Raw genomic sequence first — 22,183 nt, 5'->3', positions numbered from 1 at the left:
TCCCGTTTCCGGCCAAAAAATACGAAAGCGGGAATGGTTAAGACATTTTCCCGACCGTTCCCGACCGTTTTCATTCCTAAAGTTGCCCGAAGGAGTGAAGGCTGCTGTGCAGCTGCACCAGCACCGCCTGAGCACAGCAGCGAGCTCTCGGTCCGTCGGTCGTGCACTCGTGCTGGCTGGCTGGGCACGCACACACATGTGCCACTGCCCGCTGACTGGATCCAGCTCAGCTCCGTCTCTCTCCTGAGCCGCTCATGTTCTCAAAACTAATCTCTATAACTAAAAAGATCCGGATGGTATCGTTTTCATCCTGCTAATCACCGCTTAGCTACACTAATCGACCCCGCTAAACACCCCGCCCCGCGCGCTTCACCCCGCCACGATCTCGGAACTGCCGCCGCGCACGACTCCCGAGGGATGAAAACGGTACGGATATTTTTCGACCGTATTCGAAACCGAATTCGTTTAGAGGGGTCGAGATCTGTCCGTATCCAAGTCCGGACATCAACATCCGATACCGTATCCGTATCCGAATACTCAAATCACATATTTATGATGTCGATATCCAATCGTATTCTATGACACTATCCGTATTCGAATCCAAATCCGTACAAAAATATGAAAACAAATATAATATCATGATATCCGTCCGTATCCGATCCGTTTTCGTCCCTACTCCCGCCCACGTCGCCGCTGCGAGTGTCACAGTCCGGAGCATCAGGACGACCACAACGCATCAAGGCTGTGCCATCTAGGGAGTTATTTTGTTCCTCGCGCTCGCCACGCCGCGCTGGGAGCTGCTCCTCTTTTCCCCTCGCACACGCTTTCTGGACACCGCCCCAATCCACTGTGGAGGAGCCCGATCTGGTGGGAGGAAAGTGTGCCACCGCCCCATCTCCTCGATCTCCGCGCATGTAGCCGCAATTGTGCGGGAATCGACGCGACCTGCCTCATCCCGCACTGCTGCGACCGCTGCTCCCCGCCGCCGCCTCTCCTGGGGCCTCGTGACGCGCTCCCAACCTCCAACATGGGCGTTGACAGCTGCCTTGGAGGGAGGAGAAAGCGTAGCAGCGCCGGCGAGCGAGCAGGCCGTTAGAGGATCAGAATCTGAGCACAAGCAACGTGGTTCTGATCCCCAATTGCTGAGCCGCCTCCTCTCCCCAGGTGTCCTGATCTCGTAAGATCCCTTTGCCCGCCCGCTCTATTTTATGCAATAAAGAGCAAATTCTGCATGCGTTTTGGTTTTGGCTGTTGCTACGGTGAGAATAGCTATTAGGGTTTCGAGGAGGATTATTGGGCGTACAACTTGCCGGCTCATTTGAGGCTGTATGCGGCTGTGGCCTTCGTTCGATCATTTTGTACGGATAACAAGGGTTCAATAAGTTGTATTAGGTGTGGGATTTGTGACTTTTTTTATTTTTATGGGCAAGCCGCTGAATAGGCTCTTACAGGTTCACAACTCCCAAGTCCCAACCCTTTTGTTTTTTAAATGAAAAGTTAGCAACAATTCATCACTAGAGAATCATAACTAGAGACTAGATAACAGGCACACAAAAATTGCTTATTAGTATTGTAGAACCATCGGTCTTCACACCACGACACTGAATTTGTTTCAGTCTGGTCTGAAACTTGGTTGAAAAACACTGTTCCGGCTGGTTTGTTGTGAGAGAAAAACACTGTTCGGCTGGTTTGATAAACAGTACCGCGTGCCTGAAACCAGCCAGCTGGCTGAACGGCTTCAGACCAGCGAACACCACCATGGTTGGTGCAGGGACACACAAGATGTTGCATCCTAGCTGGGTCAGCGTCTCGGCATACGTCTCGGAGTATTGGTCTGTGATAATCGCCACTGTTGTTTTTCGCATTTGTTGGTGTGGTGACAATTTACTACACAGTCCATGAGTTGAACAAGAATATCAGCTTGAGCCAGATAAAGGCTATCAAGGCCATGGCCAAGAGGTACAAGAAATGGAAGGACAAGGTGCCCGCTGCGTCCCACAAGCGTGTGCTTGAAGTTTGTTTTCCCTCAATACTCTTGGGGGATCATCCATCAATGCGATATCTGCGGCGCCGCTAGATTCATCTTTTGAACAAATATGATTGTTTCTAGGTAAATGTCCGTGCGTTGCAACAGAAACACATAATACCACGATAACATATGTATGAGCGTGTGTTATACTGTTATCTAAAATAGCCGCAATCATAATGTTTCAATCAATATTACATAAGTCTTCACGAAAGACACATAGTTAAAATATAACTCTAAATTTGAATGCAAAACTAAAACATCAACTTCAATTGTCGCATCACTTCATACCTACGATACGCGAAAGATAAGCTTGAACTTCTTTAGGAATCAAGTGCTACGGAAAGATAATCATAACAAGTTTGTATTTCACGATACATGTTTTAGAATTTATTCTACAATTAAGAATATAATCTCTCAATAGTTCGACTAAGAACGTGCTTTGCACGAATACCACGCTGCAGTTGGTCACCAATCAATGATGATCCAGAAGATTTTCTAGTCCAAGATGTGGCGTCTGACTTCTTGCAGCTGAAGCATTTGTTCTTGTTCAAACAAATGAGCTCACTTTGAACTATCCAAAATGCACTAAATCTAAAGCATCGCCATATTGCAGAGATAGAAAAAAAGAAAAGAAGTACATTTAGCTTTCAGTTGAGTAGTTGACCATGGTGTAATGAAAAATATAATTATAAATATTATGGTCTCGATAACCGATCATGCAAAGGGAGACTATTCTAGTTTCATAAACATTCTCAGAAATTTGTCGTTGTCCGTGTGCTTGAGCGGGTGGGGAGGGCGCGGTGCCATGGAGACTAGAGCGGGGCGATTCGGCGATGGCTCCACTGGTTGTCGTTGTCCGTGTGCTTCTGCTAGGATTAGCCGTGGTCGTCTTCGCGCCATGTGCTGCTGTTAGGATTTGGGTTTGGGTGTTCCGTTTCGCATAGCTGGAAGGGAAGACAGATGGGGATATAGGGTCCTGGTGACGTACCTGGTGGGTGCTCGTCGCTAGCTCGGCGTCGTGACAGGGTACGCCAACGTCAGCGGGTAGGGCAGTGAGGCGACGGGCGCTCCAGCGGCGTCGAGGCGATGGGGACAAGACGGGGCGTCAGACGGGGCCAGTACGGGGCAGGACGTGGACAGGGCGCGATTGAACGATGGCGTTGATCGGCGGATGGTGTGTGCGATGGCGAAGGTGGCACGAGGGCCAGGCACGAGGAGGTGAGGACGCGGTGCCATTCGACTGCAGAGTGCCAGGGAGGTCGCGGTGCAGGTGATGGCGTGGTCTCGCGTGATTGACGGCGTGGGGTGATCGCTGAATTGATCACGATTGTTACGTGAATTGATTTTTACCTTCCTGATTTGCTGCGGCTGTTATGGGGATTGAGCTGATCGTATAGAGCGAGTGCGTGTTGCCTTCCTAATCTGATCGTATGGAGCGGCTTTGGTGTCGCACCTATGGACGGAATAGTTATGAATGTTTTAGTCGTAGAGATATGAGTGATTGGAGCGGAAACTGACGACGTAGCCAAAACATATAAAAAAAGACCGGTGTAGTCGCTCATAGGGACATATCTATCTGGACATAGGATAGTCTAGATCAATTTTTTAGAAAAAACTCTCTCTATATAGAATAGATAGGTATCTTTATGGATAGATATAAAGATAAGGATCCCTAGAAATCGAAATATATAGAAAAAGTGCACTTTTTTACTACTTCCAAGCTGCTTGGGAATGCACACAAGGATTACAAGTGTGTATCTATGGCTGGTTTGGACCATGTGCTTCACCAGTGAGCTGTGCAATGGATTAGCAGAGCGGATCACTCTGAAGAAGATCTGCTGCTACTGTGATGAATCTGGCAATGGAGCTTTCCTTGCGGGGTCACCGGTTTTGTACTGTATGTGGTGTCAGCGGCTGGTGCATGTTAATTGTCACAGCAGCTTGGCCAAGGAAACTGGTGATATCTGTGACTTGCGAGTTGCTACCATTATTGAAGCGGTTGATATTATCACGTCTTTGTGTTAAGGAGCTTCATTGGACAGGTGCTGGGATTTTGAGTTCTATCTATCACCAAGGGAAAATTGGCTGGTGGACACTGAAAGTGGAGATTGTTTGCTGACAGCGGCGGATCCAGAAGATATTTCAGGGGGCTGAACAACACTGTTGTTCGATCTTAAGTCTCAGCCCTCCTACACTATAGAACTTTGCCTAAAAATTCATGGGGGCTCCACAGGGGTTCCACTGCTGCGATACAGGTAGGGGGCTTGAGGCCCCCGCCCCACCGCTGTGTCCGCCCCTATTTGCTGACTGACACCTAAAGTGGAGCCATTTGCTGGAAGACACTCTCGTTGCTAACAATTATGCTACTAGACATCGCGCCCCTTATTTTATTCATTTTCAGTGGTTGAGGGGAGAGAAGAGCGGTGAAATGATATTATTGTCCCTGCCATTTTCTTCTTCCTCTCTCCTTTCTCTTTTTCTGTTTCCTGTGTCAGGTCGGCGCGGAAGCAGATTCAGCCCTGCCAAATCCACCGTTCATCCAAGATGGAAGGGCTGCAGCCTCTTTTTAGCCTGGGTTCAGCGGGAGCTCGCGGCCAGCGCGCGCGACTGGCGAGACAGGCACGCACCCGACGTGGTGAGCACGCGGCGGAGCGATTGCGCGTGGCCAGCACGGAGAGCGACAAGGGGAGCATGCGGTGGGCGCCGAGGCCGGCGCGGAGAGTGACACGGCGAGCATGCGGTGGGCGTGGAGGCCGGCGAGGCGAGCTCGCGGCTAGCACGGAGACCAAAGATATGAGAGTCGACGCAGGCCTAGAGCGCGGGGAGCGTGCGCGGCCAGCGGGGAGGGTGGAGCGGTGAGCGCGCGGCCCGCGCTCCGAGCGGGCGCGGCCGGCCCAGGCTCTGAGTTTTCACCATGCGGGAGCGTTCAAGGCAGAGCATGCGAGGACGAGCGTTCCTGGCAGAAGGTGCCACCGATGAGGCGCAACCTGTGCAACCTCAGCGTTTCATATCCAGTTAAATTCCAGCAAGTGACCAAGACATCATGCAAATCCACCAAGTGACCTAGACATCATGGAAATCGTTCGTGCATTTTAACACTTCAGCATTTGGCAAAGCTTGTCGATGGAGAGGTCCATGAAATTATTGAATCCATTGAATCGAAATCAAGCAGAAACTTGATACACATCCCAGCACTCTCTGCAGTGGCCTGGCAGCCGCCCGGCGCACTATGACCCCTTCATCGACCACATCGCAGCAGAGCGCATATGCCCTCTACGATCTGGTGGCGTCTGGCCTCTTCCAGGGCGGCGCGGTGGTGTGTGAGGTCGATGATTTGTGGCGCAGCACCGGAGGAAGAGCGTGGCACGAGTAAGGACGGAACTGGGAAAAATAGTTGGGGGCAGGGCGGCGCCTACGGGCGTCGAGGAGCGGCGCCGGCGGGAAACGCGTTCATTCTCGCATGCTCTACTTGGAACGCTCCCGCATGGTGAAAACTTAGAGCCCGCCCCGCCCACGCCGCCCACCGCACCGCCCGTGCTCGCTCGGAGCGCGGACCGTGCGCTCGCTGTTCCACCCTCCACATCGGCCGCGCCCACTTGGAGCGCGGGCTCTCCACACCGGCAGCGCCTGCTCGGAGCATGGGCCGCATGTTCGCCGCTCCGCTCCGCACCAGCCGCCCCACCTTCCGCGGTGGTCGCACACGCTCGCCGCGCTCCCGGTCCACGTCGATTCTCGCAGCTTCGGTCTCCGTGCTGGCCGCGAGCTCGCCTCGCCGCCCACCGCATGCTTGTCGTGTCGCTCTCTGCGCTGGCCACGAGCACTCGCTCCACCCATGCCGCGCGCTCAACATGTTGGCCGCGTGCCTGTCGGGCCGGCCACGCACGCTGGCCGCAATCCCACTCGGAGCGTGCACGCTGGAAACAGGAAAAAGAGTAAGGGATAGAGGAAGAAGAAAGCAGCAGGGGCAAGAATGTCATTTCACTGCGGTTCTCTCTTCTCAACCACTGAAAATGAATAAAATAAGGAGCGCGGTGTCCAGTAACATAATTGTCAGCAACGAGAGTGTCTTCCGGTAACTGGCTCCACTTTGGGTGTCCGTCAGCGAATGACCTCCACTTTCAGTGTCCGCTAGCCAATTTTGCCTATCACAAATGGGGCTAATGAATCGGCTTCCACTGTCCGAGAGACAATTATTCAGATTCATAGTAAAAGGTACAAAGGGGTAGCACTTCTGCTGATTCAGGGCCCGTTTGTTTCGGCTCCCGCGGCTTCGGCTTGCACTAACACCGACACTGTTCCATAGAGACGTTTCTCTCTCCTTTTTACACTGTTGCAGTACTGTTTACTAAAGTCGTTTTTCTCTCCACTACTTTTTCCCTCACCGTTCATGGAGCACTGTTCACGAGAGCGGCGGAGCTCGTTTTCCGGCTCCTGTGGCTCCGGCTACAGTGATAGAGCCGGAGCACGCAGGAGCGATGCCAAAGAGGCCCTCAATTAAGCTCGGGGGCTATTGAGCTACCATATGATGTTGAAGGAGATTCACAAGAAGTAAACAACGCAGCAAAGAGGACGGATGATCAGGCCAATGGCGAACTCAATGAGGTACACCAAAGCTCTGAATCAGAGAAAGATAAGCCACATGTACCGGATAACGCAGCTACAACCAGTAGATCAAATGTACAATGTGAGAATTCTCATGTACAGAACGATCAGAAGTATGAAATTATCAGCGTAACTTTCGAAATGTTGCTGTCATATAAAACAGTGTGAAGAGAAAAGTAAGGAATATGCATTGGTTCAAAATATAATCAACTCGAGTTATATAAAGGCACTATGATTTAGTAGATTTTAGGACCTGCGAAGTTAACCTTTTTTATACATCCCGTGGAATTAATGTTTTTCCTCAAGCATACTAATGAATTTTCTTTCCATTCAGTCAAATGATATGTTTTTAGAACAATTTTTATTTTGTTTAAATTTTATGTCATGATTCTACGTATACCCAAAGCAAACGCACGGGCACGGACACTCAACTAGTGAAGGAAAGAGAGACACGAAAAGATATGAGCAGGACAAATACACCATCTACAAAAGACATGATGTTCCCTGATCGTTGGACAGCGCAAATACGTTTCCCATCCCAATCCCAGCATCCAAACCGCCCTCCCCTGTATGGTCTCATATCTGCATTCAGCAGCAGAGAGAAATGGCAGACGGAGTGAAACATGCTATGGCGATGATTTGTGCAAAGCATTTCTCTCTCTTTTTTCCAACTGGGATGATAAGACCATCACCACCACCACGAAGCCATGAATGTCATTCTCACTTTTCAGTGCCTCCAGAAAGGCAAACCAGACGAGGAAAAAAGCAAACAGCAAAAGTGACGCTGCTCCTCCGCTGCGTCATCGGCGTCCCAACGGCTAGCTTCGCGTCTCCTGCGCTGACATCACCGCCGCCGCGCCATCCCCAGCCTCCGCCCGCGGGACTGCTGCTGATGCCGCCTCGGGTCCTCCTGCAGCCGCCGGTGGTACACGCCGCTGGACGCGGTCGTCGCGTCCGCTGCTATGCAAACAACAGCCAAACAGCGAGAGAAGAGGCGTGAGAAGTTGACAGCGCAAGGCCGCGAAACTATCGCTTGCCTGCGTCGTCGGCGATGGAGATCCTCGGGGGCCTTGGGCACGCACCTCCACCGGCGCCAGCGGCGGTGGCCTCCAAGGAGCGTGCGGTGACGGTGACGGTGGCGGCCGCGGCCAGCACAGGCGAATCTGCACGGGCAACGCAACAGTCACCGCCGGGTCGATTAGCGAGAGCGGACAGCGTTAGGGTGGGTGGGCGGCCTGCGCGGCGACGGAGACATACCGGTGAGCGCGGCGGAGGGGTCATGGGACAGCAGGAAGAGGACGAGGAGGCACAAGAGAGTGAGGACGGGGACCAGGTGGATGGACCTGTCCGGCGCCGGGGCCCTGGCCACCGCCTTCGTCGCCTCCTCGTCAGCCGCCTCTGCCTCCTCGTCGGCGGCCACGCTCAGGTGGAAGGACCTCCCGGCCGGCGACCCGAGGGAGAGGCGCTGCATTGCGGCGGCGATTTTTATTTTCTGTTGGTGGGGATGCGGGACGGGAGCCCGCGGAGGGGGATTAGAGGGTGCGGCCGTGGCCGTGCGGGGTTTAATAGGATGGAGCGTGTATATTCACAATAAATTCAATCTAGCTTGTCCCCCTCGATGGCACGAGAGGTGGGAGGTTTTTACTGCGCATGGAAAATGCCAGCATGCAGCATGTGTGGCCCGACAGGAGGACTGGTGCTGGAGTACGTGTGCCAACTGTAGTAATAAACGTTAACTAGCGTGTCCGTACATGGCTACGATATAGCTAATAATTTATATTAAAAACATACAAATCGCACGATAGGATAACAATACTATAAAAATTAAATATCAACGTTAAAGTTACAGTTAATCCAAAAAGTAAAAATTTGTGAAACTAACAGTCACGAAGAGCGCAGCGTCATAGTCTTACAAACTCTACTTTATAGACCTTTCCGTGACGCGCCTAAGATAATGTTTTATATCGGCAGAAAGAAATCTCCAATATTCATTTCTTCCGTACGCCAATAAATCCATAAATAAATTTCGCCGCATCTCCATACTATCATGTACATAGGTTCGAGTATATATATAAATATTAGTGTCAGTCACATGGGTAATATTGCGTGTCTTGAAAAATCTTTCACAAAACCTTAAAACAAAGTATGTTATACTCATCGTATAAATATGTGTGGCTTTAGGTCTATTTCACACAAACATATACTGTAGAATAAAGTATCCACTTAAGTGTCTATGGTAAGATTCACCATCAACAATATAGAAGAAATAGTTAAATCATTGCAAGCGATGGTGATTTTAGTTACCCATCTATGTCATCTGCAATGTTTTTTCCACAGATGAAATTGCTTTTGAAGATATCCTCGTTCCATCCAGGAATATGTACATTTACTGTGACGATATACTGCAACCTTCGTATCATCTAAATATGCAATCCATGTTACCAAACTAAACCTCATAGTTTCTAATTGAGATCAGGCCTAGAGCTATATTGTGATTTTCTCTTATTCTCAAGTCTATTGCCACCAAATAATAGTAATAAAACTTATGAATATAGTACCCAGAATGTTTACTTCTTGCGGGTAATTTAACCTTGCTGTTAAGGGGCATCGGATAGGGAGAAAACCTCCCACCTGATTCCATCTACAGCCCAAACCTGCCCGGTAGATAGTTCAAGGGTTTTACATAATTTTCAAAGACAGACAAAGTTACATTGTCCTTATGAAAGTAAAGCACCAAACATCACAAACGGCACCATCATGTATTCACAGCCATGCTTCATCCCTGCAAGACACTCCATATGTGAGTGTTTGAGTAGCCTAACTACGTTGGAAACAAATCATATTCTAGAGTGTCACGACGATTCACAGTTAGACTTGACTTCCAACAACCAGCTTACTAACCGAGACGAATAAAATTATATTCCAATAACTTTCTTTTTTTGCTACTTGCACATTGCAGGAATGTCATTCCACTTGCTTGCAGTACCATGGATTTGTATGCACACCAACATGGGATGGCAATGCCTGAAAATCCTTGTCACACCCTCCCTCTCAAGCTCCTCCCTAGTGCACATACTCTGTTTCTCCTGCACAATCGACACAAGTTGCATCAAATTTCACAGAAATCAGTCACCAACAATGCAAGGAAGTGGATTTCCCTACCCCAAGCGTATGCAAGGCTGTTCTTGTCCACCGTAAGGAGATGGCGCTCTCCTATTACTACTTGTTCCATTAGCAACACCACAACCAAATCTCTCCTTTAAGGTGGAACTAAAATGCACCTAGATAATCTTGATGCTGCCAAGGACATCGAGAGGTCACAGGGAGGTCTCCAGTAGGTGAGAAAGCACTCCATGATGGTTCGACCCCCACATGAAGATCCGTGCATGGCAAGAAACACAACCATCAAGTGGGTTTTGTTAAAATATGCACGAATAGATGACATCATATGTCTAATATAAATTCATTCGATCCTTGGACAGTTTGGCTGCACAGGTTAGATAAACATGTATTGTGATGTTGTTTGGTTTAGACCCCGGGCAACTTGCCAGGGCCTATTAGTTGCTTGTTGTTGATCAAGAAATTACCCGGTCTGGCAAACTCTGATTTTAGGCTTTGCTTGGTTGAAGCCCTGCAACCATGCTTGTGTGAATGAGGGGAAGACAGTGGTTTGATTGTTGTGCTTCCTGCGAGTCCCAGTAAGGAACAGAAGCATGTCGTACTATTTACATAAGTGAAGTTTAAAAATATATGTTTGACAGTTGTGCAGTTCAGTCATTCTATATTCTATATTAAAGAAAATAATACCAGCATGGCTTGCAGTCTCATGAGTAAGGAGTATAGGACTGATTTATGTTTAGAAAAATTATGGTGCCAGACCATGTGCCAACAAAACTCAGGCAAACATGACTTTAGAAAACTCTCAGGCAAACATGCCAATCATATGCTAATATTTATTTTTTCTGCTTCTAGAGCTGTGGTTAGCTACTAACCTACTGTCATAGGCATAGTCACTAAACAATGTCTGTTGTTACCTTATTATCACTGGAGCTCCGAATCATTGCTCTTGTTACTGATTCAAATGTCTGCAGCCCTACTGTCAACAAATCGCAGGCACCTATAAATGCAAGCAGAACTGCAGATGTTAAACCAAGAATAACAGAACACATGGATGCAAGCAGAACACCAGACTAATGCAATCATGATTCATGAAGGAGGATGATGAGTCCTAGCTTAATATAAAACAAGGCAGAAACTGTGTTTAGCACATTGTGATTGCCCAAAAAATAGAAAAACATGCTTGTACCTCAATCAATCTATAATGAACTCGTGGTACTCGCCCTGCATTCAGAAGAAGAAAGAAATCTAACAAGAACAGTTTGTAGATGATCAGCAAATTGGGTCATATGAAATCATGCTACAACTTATTAACATGACACCTTGCAGCTCTAAAATAATAGCAAATCAGTAATTTTTAGCAATAATTTTTTGTTTAGTACCCAAAAACATAACAGCGCTACACATTTGTCTAGCCTCACAAATCAATAGTAGTAGGGTAGCAGACTATACAAGTGGAAGCAATTGTCAGTTAAGAATGCAACCGATTTTCTTCTATCCATGATGTTAATTATAGCAGGCATGCAGAACTTCTATCTCTCATGTTAATAGCAGCAAATAATTGATGCACTTCTATCTATCTATTTCCCTTCATTTGCCATTGCTCTAAGATAGTCCACATCAAAAAATTATACATACCACTGCAAATAATTATACATACCTAGTCCGCAACTTCTCAAGTAAATCTCATGGCCCATGACACAAGAGCTTCAGAAAGGGAGTTCCGAGTTCAGGCCAGGGAGATCAGAGTTGCAAACCAACAGGCTACAGTAAAGCTTGTGAACACGATGTCAAACGAAGATGTTAAGAATCAAATCAGTACATTGAAGCAAAATCAAAGCGGTTCACTGAAACGAATCCATATCATCGAGGTGGTCGGCGTGCAACCCGAGGAAGGAGTCCTCGCTCGCCTCCATGGCTGCTGGTTGATTTGAAGAAGCGAAGTTGCAATCGCGTCGCTGATGCGTGCTGCCGGCCTGCCACCCTCTGTGGCTCCGCCCGACGCGACGCCCCGGCCGGCGGCGAAGCGCCCCTGCTGCTGCTGTGCTCCCAACCTGGCGGGGTGCTGCTGGTCCAATTGGTGTCGCCCTGCCCAGTGCCGCGATGCTGGCGGCGCCGATGGTCCGCGGACTGCAGGGCGAGGACGAGGGCTGAAAAAGATCTGATGGTCCGCTGATCCAAAGTTGGAGAAGCCATTGCTGCCAAGTTGCAAAGCTGTCGTATCCAAGATCATGGCTGCTAGTTTAGAAAGGATATTTCAAATTATGTCTTCTTGATATGAAGCTCTATGTACTATTAGCCAATATAAGCACTGAAATATTGTTTTAGCTGCCCCTGTTAGCAACCAAGCAAAGATTACTGCTATGTTCGTGTGACAATCGTGCATTTCGCTTGCCAAGTAGTCAGCACACCCATTTTAAGAATGGAAAAGCTCCTGCCTTTCCATTGAAAAATAAATAAATATTTCCTCAATGGTGCAGAGATTCTTAATTTCTAAATTTTAATATGAAAATATGCCTTAGAACAGAACACATGGATGGCTAACAATTAACTATCTTAACCGTTAGTTAACTGTTCGCTCCTAATTCTGCATTTCACATGGAAACATTTGGTTTTCGGGGCTATATGGCACATGTAGCATTAACCAATATTGAATTAACCAAATCAGCATGTTGCTTTTTAGTAGAAAACATGAGGCAAATAAACGCTTGGAATGAAAGAGCACACTAACCTGTTTATCAGAGTATTAGTATGTGACTCACCAATATTTGCAATATTCTCAAATGTGTGCCAAACAGTGTCTTGTGGCTGTTGAGGTTTTCAGATCAAGGCCAATTCATGACACCTATGAGGTGAAACTAATATGAGTTAGAGAGCTATCATCCATTTTCATGTGCTCTGTATTCAAATGAACTGAGCTTGTATTTGAGATAAAACTTTAGGTAGTTTATTACTACTTGCAAGTGATAGCAATTCTGCTAATTCAACAAAACTGACATCTACTGTGATGCAAGTGATAGCAAGTTAGCCAATTTGTCATGGTTGTCTGAAGGAGACATCTAAGAATCCCTATATGAGTATCTCAAATCAGATCCATCCAACCCTAAATCCACAACGCTACGATTGATATAAAAACATTATATTTAGTTTGCAATCGGGAATCCGATCATGTATTCTGAGTAAAAGGCGTTCGGTTTGCGATTGAGAATCCAACAAGTATATATTACCTAGAAGCTTGTAGCTCCCTTAACCGAGACAAAAGTGAAAGAATTTCTTCGTCTCCTATAAAAGAAAAACCATCGAACAACCAAATCATAAGGCGAGAAAAGAAACCAAGATGCCAAGAACTTGGGACTTAGGAGAACATAATCGCTTACTGTGTGGCTATGTGCCTGTGTTTGATCCGCTCAAAGAATAACAGAGAGGAAGTCGGTAGCCTGACAAATCGGCGGCCTGACCACGGTTGTAGGGTTCTGTCGAGGACCTAATTCTGGGGTACCCAATGCGGTGGAGCTAATAACCATAGAACGTTGATGCTTCCAGTCAGACAAGAACGCTACTACACTTCTTGCCCGAACGACGGAAGATTGGTTCCGCCTCGCCCGACCCTCGAGGGCTAGACTCCGCCTCGCCCGACCCCCGAGGGCTAGACTCCATCTCACACGATGGCTGAGGGCTGACTCCACCTCACCCGACGTCTGAAGGTTGGTTCCGCCTCGCCCGACGTCCGAAGGCAGGCTCCGCCTCGCTCGACGGCTGAGGGCTGGCTATGCCTCGCCCGATGGCTGAGGGCTAGCTCCGTCTCGCTCGACAATTGAGGGCTGGCTCTGCCTCGCTCGATGGCTGGGGGCAGGCTCCGCCTGGCCCAATGACTGAGGGCTAGCTTTTCATCTTCCGACAACTGCGCCCTGCTCCTTTATGACGACGAGCTTGAGGTAAGACAGGACATTCGAGTCAACCGCAGTACCGAGGACCATACCCTGCACGCCTATAGAAAAGTACTGTCAGGATATGATGAGATAGGCGCGTTAAGCCCTTCCAGGCATGACAGAGCCCGAACAGTGTTGTAGGCGCCGACTTTGGTCTTACAGTGTTGTGGGCATTGCCATCAGCCCTCGGACGTGGATTCTGACACAAGTATACGACAACCACTACAATCCAAAAGAGAACTCGCATCATCTACAGTGACGGATGTGTGGTCACTTCCCCGGCTACTCCCCGTAGGGTCATAGCTCGGCTCCCTGGCATGCCGCACCGTCCACCGATGCAGGATAGGACATACCCACTTGATGGATGAGGCTAGGGCATGGCCCTATGAGGATCAGTAAACACGACATCCCTGACATGGTCTGCCATGTTAGCAGGGCAGGCACAGGGGGAAAGGAAGACCCAACTCCTTCAAAGGACCTTCTCTACCCTCTATTTTTTTCCTCTTTCTCCCATCTGTAATCCCTGCTCCCCCTTAGTCTATAAAAGGGGGGTAGGGCACCCCACTATAAGGAGGGATTGATTCCACACGCAACACACAGCCAAGCGGCAACCGAGCTCTTAGCATCCTTTTGACCTTTCCATCAGAGACTTGGGACCTATCCCTCTCTCGACCGTTTGTACCCCCTACTATGAACCTTTTTCGGTACTAATAACACAAGTAGCAACAAATTGGACGTAGGGACATTCTGCCTGAACCAGTATAAACCTTGTGTTCTTTAGTACACCATCCGAGCCTAACGCACAATAAATATAAATTTACTAGTTGGTGTTTGTTCAAAACAGCGATAGTTGGCACGCCAGGTAGGGGCCTTTGCGCATTCCAAATCAGGCATTAGATGGCCAGCCACGCAATCAGCTGGGTCCTGGGCGCACACGTGAGTTTCAGTGATCTAGACTTCATCATCATGGTAGGAGGAGAGTTGGCATTGGCCCACGTCACCATCCAATCTCGCCCCTCCATCGGCTTCAACTATGGGAGGCTTGAGCGCTAGCCTGGCGTCTCCCTTGGACCCTAGCCGTCTAGGGAGGACCCACGCCGCCTCACCCTCTCTCCAGAACACTCCGCATGGAGCGCCTCGATAGCGCTTCCATTCAGTCTCTATAACGCCGCGGCGACCGTTAGCCACCTTGTGGCACAGCGCACGATCCCGTCCCCCGCGAACAACGAGTTCATGGGGATGATCGAAAGCATCACGGAATCCCTCGACGGCCTCCTCACGGAGGGGCTAGGGTCGGACTCTGGCTCTGACTCCAGTAGGGAGAGCCATCACCCCTCCTAGGAATGTTTCATGGTGGGTACCCCCGAGGGACACGTTGAAAGCATCTCTGCGGAGGAGGCTACCCCGGTAGGCAACCTCAGCAGCAAAACCAAAGGGGAGACAGCGGCCCCACCTCATGTAGGGGTGGAGTAGCTGAGAGCCTGAAAGCGAGAGATCGATGAAGCCAGACAACAGCTTGTGCGGGAATACGCGGAGGTCAATCGGGAGATCGAACACCGCAGAGACGGTGGGCGCGCACTCGCCGTGGCCCATGACATAAACTGAAGGATCATCACCGACGATGAAACCCTTCCTCACTTCACCCGGGCAAGCCAGAACATCGTCGCCATGACAGCCTTGTTCCATAGCCTTCCTAAGGCTGCAACGCCCGAGGATCGTCGAGCCCACAGCTAAATTCGCACACTACTTGAGTGTGCGACGGTGCAGCAGGCGGAGAGCTCATTGTCTCAGTGACTCAAGCTCGACACCAACCAGTGTATGCCATCGGTGCGCCCTGCCAGGGATGCATCAGTCCACCAAGCACCACAAGGCGGTAGGTAGCACACTATGATCCCAATACATCAACGTCTTGGCCGCAACCGTTACACACGCAGCACCCTCAACGCCCGCAGACACACCTACAACGACCCAAGAGAAGGAGCCCACCACGGCTATCATCCTCGTCGCGGTGGACGCTACGACAGCGGTGAGGACCGAAGCCTGAGCCCTGGCCTGCCAGGCCCTTAGGCCTTTGGTCGGCACATCCTCAATGCTGCTTTCTTGCCAAGGTATCGACCACCTATCAATATCCCTAAGTACTCTAGGGAGACAAACTCTAGACTTTGGCTCGAAGACTATCCGCTTGCCTATCAAGCCGGTGGTGCAGATAATGATGATTTCATTATCCACAACCTTCCACTGTTCTTGGCCAATTTGGCATGAGCATGGTTGGAACACCTACCATCCAACGCAATCCAGAGTTAGGTGGACCTAAAGGAGATCTTTGTGGGAAACTTCTAGGGCACTTACAAGTGCCCTGGGAACCCATGGTGCCTCAAGAACTGCAGTCAGAAGACCGTCGAGACCCTCCGCGGGTACATCCAGCGCTTCTCCTGACAGTGCAACGAGCTCCCTAACATCACCGATGCTGACGTGATAGGAGCTTTCCTGTCTAGACAACCTGCGAGTCCCTGGTTCATAAGCTAGGACGCAAGGGCCTGCGAACCACCAAGGAACTCTTGGACATAGCCACTAGCCATGCCATAGGAGAAGAGGCGGTTGGAGCAATCTTTGATTGCCTCAAAGGCAAGGCAAGGCAGGACGAGGGTGCTGACGAAGGCACCTCCAATCGTTCCACCAAAAGGAAGAATAAGAAGCAACGGCGTGAGGACTCGCTCGTGGCCACTGCTGACCATAAGGGTGGTCGAAAGACCACATAGGGCACTCCAAACCACTTCAAAAATTTACTCAAGGGGCCATGCCCGAACCACACCTTTCCTATTAAGCATCTGCTCAAGGACTATAGCCTCATGTGGTGGTTCTTGTCCAGAGGCTCCAACAAAGGGGAGCATGGGAAGGACCCTACCCCCACTATGGACAATGCCGAGGAGAAGGACGATGGCTTTCCAATGCTGGATGACTGCCTTATGATCTTCGGAGGATCAGCGGCCTATGACTCCAAATGCCGTCAAAAGGTCGCACGCCGCAAAGTCTACACGACCCAATCGGCCACACCTCCCTTCCTTTAGTGGTCCGAGTCTGCCATAACCTTTGATCGAACTGACCATTCGGATACCATCCCGCACCTGGGGAGATATCTGCTTGTGGTCAACCCAATCATCAGCCCAAAGCGACTCACCAAGGTACTGATGGATGGAGGCAGCAGCCTCAACATCACGTACGCCAAGACGCTCGATGAGATGGGCATCGACCGGACGCGCCTCCGCCCAACCTGAGCACCTTTCCACGACATCATGCCTAGGAAGTAGGGCATGCCACTCGGGCAGATCGATCTGCCTATTTCCTTTAGGGATCAGTTCAATTATAGGACTGAGACCCTCACCTTTGAGGTGGTTGGGTTCCCCAAAACCTTCCACGCCATCCTAGGACATCCTTGCTATGCGAAGTTCATGGCCATCCTCAACTACACATACCTCAAGCTAAAGATGCCAGGCCCCCACGGGGTCATCACCATTGGCACCTCCTTCTAGCATGCCTACGAGTGTGAGGTTGAGTGCTGCGGCCATTGGCACCTCTGCTTCCTTGATGCGTACTCTGGCTACCATCAAATTGCGATGAAAGAGTCCGACCAGCTCACGACGTCTTTCATCACCCCCTTCAGATCATTCTGCTATGTTTCAATACTGTTTGGACTGAAGAATGCTGATGCTACGTACCAGCGCTGTATGCTCAAATGCTTTGGGGACCTCATCAGGTGGACCATTAAGGCCTATGTCGACGACATCGTGGTTAAGTCCAAACGGGCTGACCACCTCGTTGTCAATCTTGAGCAGACCTTTGCAAAACTCTGAGCGAATAGCATCAAACTCAATCCCGACAAATGTGTTTTTGGGGTCCCAAGGGGCATGTTGCTCAGCTTCATCATCTCCGAGCATGGCATCGAAGCCAACTGGGAGAAAATCTTAGCCATCACAAGGATGGGCCCGATTCAGAACATGAAGGGGGTTCAGCGAGTCACATGGTGCCTCACCGCACTTAGCCTATTCATCTCATGCCTTGGTGAATGAGGTCTCCCCCTTTATCGCCTCCTGAAGAAAGCCAACCGCTTTGAGTGCACAACCAAGGCCTAGGAGGCACTTGACATAGTCATACTGCTTCTAACAAGGGCCCCAATCCTAGTTCCACCAAGCAACGGAGAATCCCTCCTGCTATACATAGTGGCCACCACGCAAGTGGTCAGCGCCGCCCTGGTAGTAGAGCGGGAGGAAGACGGGCACACCCTCAAGGTGAAGCGCCCTATGTACTTCATCAGCGAGGTACTATCTGACTCTAAGACCCACTACTCCTAAATCCATAAGCTCCTATACACCGTCCTCATCACCAAGAGGAAGCTATGCCACTACTTTGAGTCACACCCCATGACGGTCGTGACAACGTTCCCCCTTGGTGAGGTCATCTAGAGCTAGGACACCACAGGAAGAACCGCTAAGTGGGCGCTTGAGTTGATGGATCAAGGCATCATGTATGCCTCCCGAATGACGATCAAGTCCTAGGTGTTGGCTGACTTCATCGCGGAGTGGACCGAGGTCCAAACACCACTAGCGGTCATTGATTAAGAGTACTGGACGATGTACTTCAATGGATCACTGATGAAGAAGGGCGCCGGTGCGGGGCTGGTCTTCGTATCACCCCTCGGGGTCCGCATGAGGTACATGGTTCATCTCCATTTCCCCTCATCAAATAATCTGGTCGAGTATGAAGCACTCATCAACGGCCTACGCATCGCCATCGAGTTGGGCATCCGATGCCTCAACATCCGGGGTGACTCTCAGCTGGTCGTCAACCAAGTCATGAAGGAGTCGAGCTGCCACGATGCCAAGATGGCTGCATACTGCCAAGAAGTTCGATGGCTAGAGGACAAGTTTGATGGCCTCGAACTCAATCACATCAAAAGGCGCCTCAACGAGGCGACCGACGCACTTGCAAAAGTGGCATCCAGTCGAGTGCCAGTGCCAATGGGTGTCTTCGCCATCGACCAACACAAGCCCTTGGTACGCTACAAAGGGTTGGAATGGGCCAACGATGGTCCATCCAATCCATCCTTGGGGCTAACCAATCGACGGCTCCGACCAGCCCTGAAGTCATGGAGCTTGAAGAGGATCCAATGATAGAGCCTGACCCTCTGGACGACTAGAGAATACTCTACCTCAACTACCTGCTCCATGACACACTGCTGATAGACAAGACAAGCTCAATGGCTCGCACATCGTGCCAAGTCCTTCATTCTTGTAAAGGGCAAACTCTACAAATGAAGCCACACCAGGATCCTGTAGCTCTGTATCCCCGTCGAATAGGGGAAGCTTTTGCTGAGCGATATCCATGGTGGGATCTACAATCACCACATAGCACCTAGAACCTTGGTTGGAAATGCATTCTGACAGGGCTTATACTGGCCCACTGTAGTAGCCGACGCTGAGCAGATCATACGCACCTACGAAGGGTGCTAGTACTATGCTCGGCAAACTCACCTCCTGACCTAGGCACTCTAGATGATCCCCATCATGTGCCCCTTCATGGTCTGGGGGCTTGATCTGGTTGGGCCTCTCAAGAAGGCGCCTGGGGGCTACACCCACTTACTTGTCACCATAGACAAGTTCACAAAATGGATCGAAGCTCGGCCGATCTCCATGATCAAGTCTAAGCAAGCTATGCTATTCTTCCTCGACATCATCCATCTCTTTGGAGTTCCAAACTCCATCATCACAGACAATGACACATAGTTCACCGGCAAGAAATTCCTTCGATTCATGATGAACAACACATCCGGGTCAATTAGGCCGCCGTTGTGCACCCCTGAACGAACGGGCAGGTCAAGCACGCAAATGGCATGTTCTAATAGGGCCTCAAGACCAAGATCTTCAATCGGTTGAATAAGTTTGGCACATGCTGGGTCGCCGAGCTCCCTACAGTGCTTTGGAGCCTAAGGACGACTCCTAGCCGAGCCACTGGCTACATGCCCTTCTTCATGGTCTATGGTTCTAAGGCCATGCTCCTAACAGACCCCGACTATGGAGCACCAAGAATCAGAGCATATGATGAACAGGGAGCCAAGGCATCCCATGAAGATGCCATGGACCAGCTAGACGAAGCTCGCGACATTGTCCTCCTCCGTTTGGCCAAGTATCAGTAGGCACTGCGATGGTACCACAACTGATGGGTGTGGGACCGAGCCTTCAACATCGGGGACCTGATTCTCAGCCTTGTGCAAAGCAATAAGGACCGCCACAAGCTCTCCCCACCCTAGGAGGGGCTGTAGGTCATCGCGGAAGTACTCTGGCCAGGCGCCTACAAGTTGAAAACCATCGACGGCGAGGTCTTCACTAACGCCTAGAACATTGAGCAGCTACGTTGTTTTTACCCTTAAATAAACACATACTTGCTCTTATCAGTTTTGTCATCAAAATCCCTGATCTTTTGTGACTTCCAACCCCTACAAGTGCGAGGGGTCGAACCTCACTCGGGGGCTGGTAAGCACGTTTACCTTGCAAAAACATTCTCTATGTTATCTTGTGAACATTCTCTGTGTTTTTCCTCTCTTCTCACGGTAAGTCCTAAGGGCTAGGATTTCGGGGACAAGATCTAAGTATAACTAGTAGGATTGTGGGAAACCCATGCCCCCGCAGCTAAGGTCTCTTTGCTCACCAGTGTGATCAGAATTGTCTCCCCCGCACTCCGAGTCTTTTGCGACCGTAACTATGGGAAGAGTCAGAAGGCATTAAACCTCTTTTGCCAAAAGAGGGAGAAGAGCTAAAAAGCTATTTGCCATAACAAAATTTGAGAACATGTTCATTCTTGCACAAATTCATCACTTACAAAGTGATTTCATCACAAAAAGGGACTGATGTAATCATGAATACATAAAACTGTTCACACAGTCGCCACAACTTATTCGATTACAGTTTCTAACCATTTCTACTCTAAGTACTACTATGGTTGCCACGCCACGCTCTCCATCGGCAACATCCTACCGCTTCGAGGGATCCTTGAGGGTGCCATTGTCTGCAACATCGAGCACCACGTCGGTGACTGTGGCACCTTCACCGGGGCATCCAGGGACTATGCCATCGTGATCAGCCACAACCCTAACAACGGCACCTAGATGGGGGGCGCTTCCCACCGAAGAAAGGCCACCATGGCTGATGGATGTCTCTGACATCTCATCAAGCTTCATGAACTGGCCAATATACGCGTCTACAAGGGTGAAACCCCCCATTGACACAGTCCTAGGTAGCTTCCCCACCGACAAGACTCGCCCGGAGAAGATTCACTGGAAGAGCTTCCTGTATGGCTCGATCCCGATGAAGGCCTTGTGGATGACGACAAAACCGACGATGCTTAGCACCCTCTAGTGCGCCTCCTCCTTCGGTGGAAGCAGCCGCTTCTCAGCAAAGGCAGCCGACACCATCTCATCTATGTTGGATGACCTCTAGCTCAACATCATGCTCCAGATTCACTAGCGGATCAGTGAGTTTTTCTCTCCCTAGCATTACCCTCTCTCACTTAGGAACCGCTACGACACATGAACGCATTTAGTGAAAAGGAAGAAGGAGAGGAGGTAGCAGCTCGAGAGTAGGTGAAGGAATGGGGATGAGAACCCCCTCCCTCCCCCTATTTAAGGAGGAGATGCAGTAGCGGAGGAAAGGCGAAAGGTTGGGACAAAAAACCCTCTCTCTTCCCCTATTCAATGCAGATGGGAAATCGATGCTGACGGGAATCCGATGGGATGCACCTGGACCGACGGGACACACTCTAATCGATGAGACATCACCTGGTCAAACAAGACATTGCCTGGGCATGGCCCACTCCTACCATAGGCCAGGCACGAGAATCAGGGCGCACCCACATGCAGGCGACTCTCCGCTTCCTAGGCAGGACCTAGAAGGACCCGATGATGGAACCCCCATCAAGGGGGCCCAACAGGCCTCCTGAGTCGATCAGACAGCCTAGATAAAATGACGAATGAACGGCCGCTGAAAGATAAGCACCTCTGGTTACTTACTTTGTGTGTTAATTTCATTACCGAGCTTCCAACCCTAGCAACAGCAGGGGCACGGACATCGCTCGGGGGCTGCTGAGAGTGTCTACTTGTTTAGACATCCTCTTCGCCCGACCCCTCCTTACGTTTAAAACCAGAGACACAGTGTGTGGGTGTAAAACTTTTAGTAAAACTGGATGAATCGCTAGACCCTACGCCCCGGCGGCTACTATGTTCTTGTTCACCAGCATAATCGAATTCACAGTTCCCCATACCCAAGCTTTAGTATTCGCCTTCTCGAGAAGGGTTTGGAGGGGTCTGCCTGTGGAATCTCCCTCAAGGAGAAGCTATCAGGTCGCCTAAAGTCAATCAAACGGCTCAGATCGCTGCCAAGAGACAGAAACAAAAAATTGCGATGCTCGTGCAGGTCATGCCGGCCCCATCGCAAACGTCGGACCTGAACCCCACACG

The 22,183-nt window shown here is 49.9% G+C and overlaps 1 protein-coding gene across 1 annotated transcript; it reads right to left on the bottom strand.

Annotated features, from left to right (window-relative positions):
• Window positions 1-6,434: 6,434 nt before the first annotated feature.
• On the bottom strand, window positions 6,435-8,173 carry LOC136527444 (uncharacterized). Its single transcript, XM_066520183.1, has 3 exons — window positions 7,889-8,173; window positions 7,714-7,794; window positions 6,435-7,588 (listed from the first exon to the last, which is right to left on the bottom strand). Exons 1-3 carry the CDS (start codon window positions 8,100-8,102, stop codon window positions 7,476-7,478), a joined length of 408 nt encoding a protein of 135 aa, XP_066376280.1. The 5' UTR covers window positions 8,103-8,173; the 3' UTR covers window positions 6,435-7,475.
• Window positions 8,174-22,183: the final 14,010 nt, after the last annotated feature.

Source organism: Miscanthus floridulus, chromosome 2, assembly GCF_019320115.1.
Source record: "Miscanthus floridulus cultivar M001 chromosome 2, ASM1932011v1, whole genome shotgun sequence".
Taxonomy (NCBI): domain Eukaryota; kingdom Viridiplantae; phylum Streptophyta; class Magnoliopsida; order Poales; family Poaceae; genus Miscanthus; species Miscanthus floridulus.
This window is presented reverse-complemented; position numbering and strand designations above follow the sequence as displayed.

Bases quoted from the DNA above. Each gene is read 5' to 3' on its own strand.
- LOC136527444 (XM_066520183.1), bottom strand. From the start codon at position 8,102: ATGCAGCGCCTCTCCCTCGGGTCGCCGGCCGGGAGGTCCTTCCACCTG. The intron at 7,795-7,888 runs GTATGTCTCCGT...TTGCCCGTGCAG, and splicing joins CCCCTCCGCCGCGCTCACCG to ATTCGCCTGTGCTGGCCGCG. The intron at 7,589-7,713 runs GTGCGTGCCCAA...TTTGCATAGCAG, and splicing joins CGCCGCTGGCGCCGGTGGAG to CGGACGCGACGACCGCGTCC.